This window comes from Solanum pennellii, chromosome 9 (assembly GCF_001406875.1).
Source record: "Solanum pennellii chromosome 9, SPENNV200".
In the NCBI taxonomy this organism is placed as follows: Eukaryota; Viridiplantae; Streptophyta; class Magnoliopsida; order Solanales; family Solanaceae; genus Solanum; species Solanum pennellii.
Genome location: NC_028645.1, coordinates 2,997,532 through 3,005,027, shown reverse-complemented (window position 1 = coordinate 3,005,027; position 7,496 = coordinate 2,997,532). Strand labels below are relative to the sequence as shown.

The window sequence follows — 7,496 nt, the reverse complement described above, 5'->3', positions numbered from 1 at the left end:
CCCCCCCCCCCCCCCCACACTAGGGATAAAATAAGACTTGGAAAACTTGTTTACATCTCTGATTTGTCTCAATGGTATTGAGGCGTAGAAGATCGATTGAACTCCCGTCGAATTTACGTTTTGCTGCATGGTCAATCTCATCATTATCCATGTGATGCAGGTCAGCATAACGCTGATTGCCACTGGTTTCAAGCGCCAAGAAGAAAGTGATATGAGGCCCCTCCAGGTATTCCTCTCTTCCATCCTATCCCTTCACATCATGTGAAAATCTTTGGTTTTGCCGATCATTTTCTGATACACGTTCCACGGTGTTCAACTAACAGGGAAACCAACTAGCACAGGGAGATGCTTCACTTGGAACTAACAGACGACCTGCGTCCTTTCTGGAAGGTGGTTCAGTGGAAATTCCTGAGTTCCTCAGGAAAAAAGGGCGATTGCGCTATCCAAGAGCTTAAGTTAGTCCTTCATTTTCCTGCATGTATAGTACTTCCCTTTTTCTTCTTGTTCTCCAACATCTCTATCTTTCAAAGTGATACATATGCGTTATACATACAGGATCTTGGTTATGCATCGAGTCCATTTCGTTTTTCTTTATAATAATGTAGAATTGCCTATACATGTTAGTTTGCTAGTGAGTGTAATAAGCTGGAGATACTATCAAAGGTAGACAATTAGGAGCACAATCAGTCTGGTTTCACCTATGATCTGTAAAGTGTTGCTGTAAAGTTGATATCCGTTGACGAACTTGTGCACATATATGTGATTTAGGTTCAGTTTTGAACTTGTTCATCACCTTACACCCCGCGTGGATTAGTATTTACCCGTTCTATATAACATCTTTTTGGCAAATGGTATGTTGAGATACTGTCTGATGTTTACTTCCATTCCACAGAAGTGGATTTTGGAGAGTCTGTTAGTATCGGTATAAACAGCCCTTCTTTCCGATTTTAGAACTGCTTGTCGTTCCAACCAGTTCCAACAATGCATTTCTCAGCGCGAAAAAGATGAATTGCTTGAAGTTGCATGTTAAATAACATGTAATGATTAGCAAATGATATAGTGGAGCTTAGTTTGACAATGGTAGGGGTACGGTCTGTGTACATTGTGGCCGCACTGATAGTTTTCATATTTATAGTTAGTTCATCCATTCTAGTTTGCGGTTCTAGCTTCAAATGAATTTATGATTGTTTATCGATGATATTGTCACCATCATCAATATCAATCTCATCGAGAAGAGAAACTATAGATTCACCAACAAGATTTTTACTTTTATTCATTGGTTGGTTAATCGGTCATATTTTCTTTATAATATAGATAAGTACATGAAAGGGGATATGATTGATAAGTTTATTTGTATCCAATGTATCTTTTCAATTCTAGTCGTAAGATATCTATTAAAATCGTCGGTAAAATTTAGGTCTTATTCGAAGGAAAAGATCTCAAATATTTGAATTGACTCATAGTCTATATCATTAATCTAGACATAGTAGAATTTGAACCATAACACATGGACACTTTTGTTTAGTTTTAATTAACTAATAAATATTTAAACGAAAAAACTTATTTGTACCGAGTGTTTATTATTATGTGATTTAATAAAGTAAAACACATGTTAATTGATTAAGATTGAGTAAAATGAACTATAAATTTAAGCATGTCGGCGTGTAGGTATTGGATTGGTGTAAACATCCGGTGCGGATAAGTTTTACCCAATTTTGAGGAAGCACGTCTTAGACATTTAAATTTGTCATTTCTAACTTATAAAATAATCATTCAGATACTTTTAAAATTTATGTGTCACATTAACGTTGTGTGTTCACGAGACATAATATTTACGAATCGTGATGACTAAATATGTATTCTCAAAATTGAAGTGTTTAATAATCCATTGAGATCAAATTAAAGTGTTAATGTTAAACTCAAAATTTTACTAAATTGACAAAAAAAAGAAAATGAAAAAACGAATTGATACTTGTCTTTTCAATTTCCACAAGTGGCTTTGACATGACAACACTAACTTATTCTAATTTATATAAAAAGATGTTTTCGTGAGTTATGATAATATGATTGAAATCGTTTCGTTTTTAATCAAACATACGAATTAGGAACATCTATGAGAAATTATCCTTGTATAAGCTAATTTAAGCTTAGTTGATTTTTTTTAATAGATTTATTCGTAAGATAGAGCTTAATCGAATTTTAATATGAATATCAAACCACGTACGAAATCGAAAAGTTATAATAGTCATAGAGATGTAAATATTTGATGTGACAATTTGATAATAGGCCCACAATTGTGGACAAGCCCATGTGGGATGCATAGTAGTGCAATGGCTTGACAAAGAAAAGTGGTGACCCTCACAAAAAACCAAAATAAAAATTAATTTATTGGTACAAAATCCAAGAATAAAAGAGGAAAAAAAAAAGAGAAAAGAATCTACACACAGCTGGTTATTCTTCGCGAAGGATCGTGATGAAATGGTAAATGCATATTATATTTCATCGTTTTTGATTTAAATTTTAATAATGAAAGCTATTTAATAGGGTGGTTTATCCTTCAAATGCTTTTCGGAAAATAAATATCAAATATTGAATAAGAAATCAAAAAAAAAAGATTTATTGTAAATGTTGATCTTTCTCTTAATAAAAATAAATAAACAAAATTTTCCTTTCCTTTTATTTTTCTTGGTAAACTTGGATAGTTTTTTTTCATTATTATGATGTTGAAATTGATTTGAAAAAAAATAATCCAAAATGGTACATAAAAAAACTAAAATGACAGGAGCTTTTTGTCTTTTAGGGTACAAAAATTATTATTTTCACTTGCCATATCATTAGTTGAGTTGATACAGACAAAGTGAATAATTAAAAATGTTTTTTCATCATGTAAAAAGGAGGAAAGATCGGTTATATGACACATAAAATAATTAATTTTAATTTATATAACATATTTTTAAAAGATCGATGAGATGACATAAATGAAAAGGTAAAAACAACAAATATATCCTCAAACTATCGTAAATGGTACGCAAATATTTTGCGTCATACTTTCTTAGGCATTGATGTCGTTGTCGTCCAAAAACTAGAGTATATATATTATACCGATTATATTAATGGACATACACGTGTCATGATCTTATCCACCAGTCCGACATATAAGATTGCACCACATATCCCTATTTAGTCTTTCATTAGTGAAGGATATATATGTTCCCGTTTTTGAACGGCAGTGACACCAATATTTCAAAAGTATGACGGAAGATATCTGCATACCATTTATGATAATTCGAGATATATTTATCGAATGCCCAAAGAAAATTAAAGATCTTTATAAAATTATTTATGTCGAGTTAAATTGTATTTAGTCATAGAAAATGATTTTATTATAAAAAGATAAGAAATTTACGTTTGAAATTATTACAAGTAATATATTACTATTAGTTGGTAGAATTTATTTCAGAAAAAAAAACATCATTTTTTATCCTATAATAGCTCATCTCCAAAATACTTATTAATTAAGCCAATAATAGTTTTTTTTTTACACTATTTTATACGAATCAATGTAAAAGAAGAGTGAATTTTTTTAATTAAAACAATATCTTCTCACATACCCTTCCATCTCATTAAATGATCGATACAACTACCACACGATCAACACTAATAGGTGTGAATCACACACTATCACATATTTTTCGAGATAGATTTAAAATTTAAATTTTAATATAATCTATATTTTATAAGTATTATATTTATAAAATGATCTACTCGTATTTAGTATTTATTAATTTATAAATTTTTATTTCGTGTTAAAAATATTATATTCATATAAATTTAATATCATAAAATTGTACTCGTAATTTATTCTAAATATGACCAATAAATTTAGAAATAATTTTATTCCGTACCCCACCCTCCACACACAACAAAAATCAATGTCAATCTCACAATCCTTCGAAAACCCACTGGCCAAAATCTAGTGAATTTTTACTTCTACATTTATGTTTTGCGTCGAAAATATATAATTTTATGAATTGACATGGCAAAGTTACATGTACCTTTGAGTCCCCTATATTAAATTCTATAATTTCATTGGCCAAAAATTCACTATATTCCTCACCGTCAATCAAAAATCAATGTCAACTTCACCATACTCTAATATTTTTTTATTTAATTTGATAAATTTTACTCATAATTAAATTTATGTTTCATATAAACATATCGAATTCATATAAATCTATTCTACATCAAATTGTATTTCATTGATAAAATAAAACATAAAAATAATTTTACTTCTCCACCCTCTACCCCGTATCAAAAAATTGATATCAGTCTTCACAATCCTCCAAAAATATATTAATCAAGTTTAATAAACTTTTACACATGAATTCACATTTCATGTTTAAAGTACATAGTAATTCATATGAATATGATGTCGTAAAGTTGCATTCAATACTGAATCTCCAATATCATCATTGATTAAAAAAAAAACATAGAAATAATTTTACTTCTCCACTCCCAACTCCCATATCGAAAAATTAATATCAGACTTCACAATTCTCCAACAATCTATTAATCAAGTTTATTTACACATAAATTTACATTTCATGTTTAAAATACTTAGTAATTCATATGAATATGATGTTGTAAAGTTACATTCATCTCTAACCGATATCAAATTCTATATTTTTATTGGCCAAAAACTATAGTTATTTAACTTTATTCTCCGCTCAAATTAAGAATCTACAACGCACTAGAACGCCTTTGTTGACACCTCTACCCTACATTCACTCAAAAATCAATGTCAACCTCAGAATCCTCCAAAAATCCACTGACCAATTAATGTATGCCTCTTGGTTGTTTAATAAGAGGCCTATCTTTGTCCATTCTCTATTTTGGTAATAGTATATTTTTTAAATTAAAAAAAACTTTGAAGTTAGCCACACAAATTTGAGCAATCAAAATCTCCACACAAAAGACACGTTTTATTCTTACTTGCCATAAAAAAATAACACATATTTTATGGTCATAATTAGGGAAAATGTACAATTATTCCTAACCTATATTCGAAATTCTGGAAATACATTTATATTATATTAAGGTGCTATAATATTTCTGAATATATTTTACAAATAATTTTTTACTCCTTTTCGATTTACGTGATACTAACTTGAAAAAAATATCAATATGCGCTAAGCCCACAAGACAGTGCCACGTAGACGGAAAAGGGATGAAAAATTATTTATAAAATAAGTTCGGGAGTAATAAGACCTTAATTAATATAGTAAAAGTGTGTATATGAGATTTCGAGCATAGATTAGGGAGTACTTGTGCATTTTTTGTCATAATTATAAATTTCGTGTTCGAATTCTGAATATTAAATTATTTTTATTAATTATTTTTGATCAATTAAATTTTAATATAGATATCAGATATCAAATTTTTTTTTTTCATTACAAATCCTTGCACCTTTCCCCTACACACAATATTAATTACAAATCTTTGCCCCTTTCCCCCCACACAAAATATTAATACTAATAAGTTAATTCCCTCATATTGTATTCTTCTCCCAACACAAGAATATATTCTCTCTTACACTATAGTTTTAGAGACACCAAAATAAAACCATCATTTCTCCCTTCAACAACACTCCCTCTTGGCTAGCTCCAATACTATAGTTTGAAGACTAGCCAAACCACAAAAAAAAAAAAAAAAATCTTCCTTCTACAATTTGCTTCAAATTCATTCAATATCAACAATAACAAATTCAACGATACGTTCATTATGACGAACAAACGTGAAAATCCATCATTTTTTTCTATACATCCCTCAAGACGCCTCGATCCTAACAATGACAAGGCCGAATCAACAAGGCCTAATAATTTACTAGTCAAGAAAAACAACGTCACGATTAAACGTGGTGATCAAGAAAAATTCAACAATACTGAAACTACGTCAGACATGATCAACGTGCACGTGGGACATGTTGGCGCGCATAACGAGGGCGGACCAATGAGGACAGATGATAGTGGACGTGAAAGATTGAAGAGACATAGAATTGAAGTGGCAGGACATGTATGGATACCAGAAATTTGGGGACAAGAAGAATTACTCAAAGATTGGATTGATTGTAGTGCATTTGATTCAAAATTGAATAATAATAATAATATAATGTCAGCTAGGGCTGCTTTGGTTGAAGAAAGAAGAAGAAATAATTCGTCTTGCAGATTGAGAATTGAAAATAGCTATTGAAATTATGCACCAAAAAAAAAAGAGAGATGAGTTTTAATTTTAATTTTATTTTTTTGGTTTTTTTTCCCTCTTTAATTGAACTGTTTTATTATTTTTATCATAATAATTGTGTGTTTCCATGTTAATACATTGAAGAAATACAAATGTTTATGGTTGGGATAATAGCACTTTTGGTCCCTGGATTATAGGTAAATTCTTATTTCGATTTATGTAGAAATATGTTGTTTTGTAAAATTAACAATGTTGAAATTAGTAATTATGGTTAATTTGTGGATATCTATGAGGAAATGACAAAAGTATGTAATTTTTATTAATTGAAAGTTTAATATACTTAATTGGATATTAGCAGCACTAAAATTAAAACTTATCGATAGTATTAGTATATATACATATATATTCCTTTTTCTAAAAAATTAATAAATTGGGGATTGGGGGTTTCGCGATAATGGTACAGTTACGATTAGCCACTTTTCAGCTCATGTAATTAAAATATAATTTTTATTTGTTAAATTTGAAATTTTATAACTATGGTTATTTTTCAAAAATAATGTCGAAAAACGATGAGAGAACTCTATTCTTACATCAATACAAGCATCTATTTTATTGTATGTGAAAATTCACATGAAATCGCCTTTTCAATTCCTATAATTGAAAAATAGTTACTATCATGAAAATAATTCCTTAATATTGCTATTGAATTGGACTTATAAAATGTGAAATAAAATAATAACCATTTTTCCAATTATAAAGTTGAAAAGTGACTAGTCCACACTATTGCAACCTTATATATTTATAACTTAATTGAAAGATGATAACTTATTCAATCTTTGATTAAAAATCACATCGATATATTAATAAACGTCTTTTTTTTTTGTTTTTCACATGTACCCTAATTTTTCCAAAGGAAGGAAAATGATTTTTTTTTTCTTTTTCAAAGTCAAAACAAGGAAAAGAAAATAGGGATTGGAGTTAACCTTTGGAAAATTATATATTACGTAGATATGTCAAATCTTTTTCTATACATATATTATATGTTGAATTTCTTGAATTTGTCGCAAATTCGAAGTATTTTATTTTCAAAGTAGAACTTTTCGATATGAATTTGAAATCGGCTCAAAACTAGGTGCAAACGCCCATGGAAAACCAAAATAAGAAGGTAAGAAAAAGCCATAACAGATTTTCAACATGTAAATAGATCACATAATGTGGGGTGGGTGGGGGTGGGGGGTGGGGGTGGGGGGGTTGAG

The 7,496-nt window shown here is 29.5% G+C and overlaps 2 protein-coding genes across 7 annotated transcripts in view; both read left to right on the top strand.

Moving 5' to 3' along the window:
• The window catches only part of LOC107030649 (cell division protein FtsZ homolog 2-1, chloroplastic-like), a 19,931-nt gene extending 19,134 nt beyond the window's left edge, over window positions 1–797 (top strand). For 5 of the 6 annotated variants that reach the window (XM_015231915.2, XM_015231914.2, XM_015231917.2 and 2 more), the window contains 2 exons: window positions 161–226; window positions 324–797. In XM_015231915.2, coding sequence (XP_015087401.1) covers window positions 161–226; window positions 324–455 — 198 coding nt within the window. In that variant the 3' untranslated portion in view covers window positions 456–797. The remainder of the gene's footprint in view (window positions 1–160; window positions 227–323) is intronic. The other variant, XM_027911743.1, reaches the window with a different exon arrangement.
• Window positions 798–5,500: 4,703 nt separating this feature from the next.
• On the top strand, window positions 5,501–6,413 carry LOC107029468 (protein BIC2-like). The gene has a single exon (XM_015230886.2). It carries the CDS (start codon window positions 5,782–5,784, stop codon window positions 6,247–6,249), a length of 468 nt encoding a protein of 155 aa, XP_015086372.1. The 5' UTR covers window positions 5,501–5,781; the 3' UTR covers window positions 6,250–6,413.
• Window positions 6,414–7,496: the final 1,083 nt, after the last annotated feature.

Coding starts and splice junctions, on each gene's coding strand:
- LOC107029468 (XM_015230886.2), top strand. CDS start 5,782: ATGACGAACAAACGTGAAAATCCATCATTTTTTTCTATACATCCCTCA.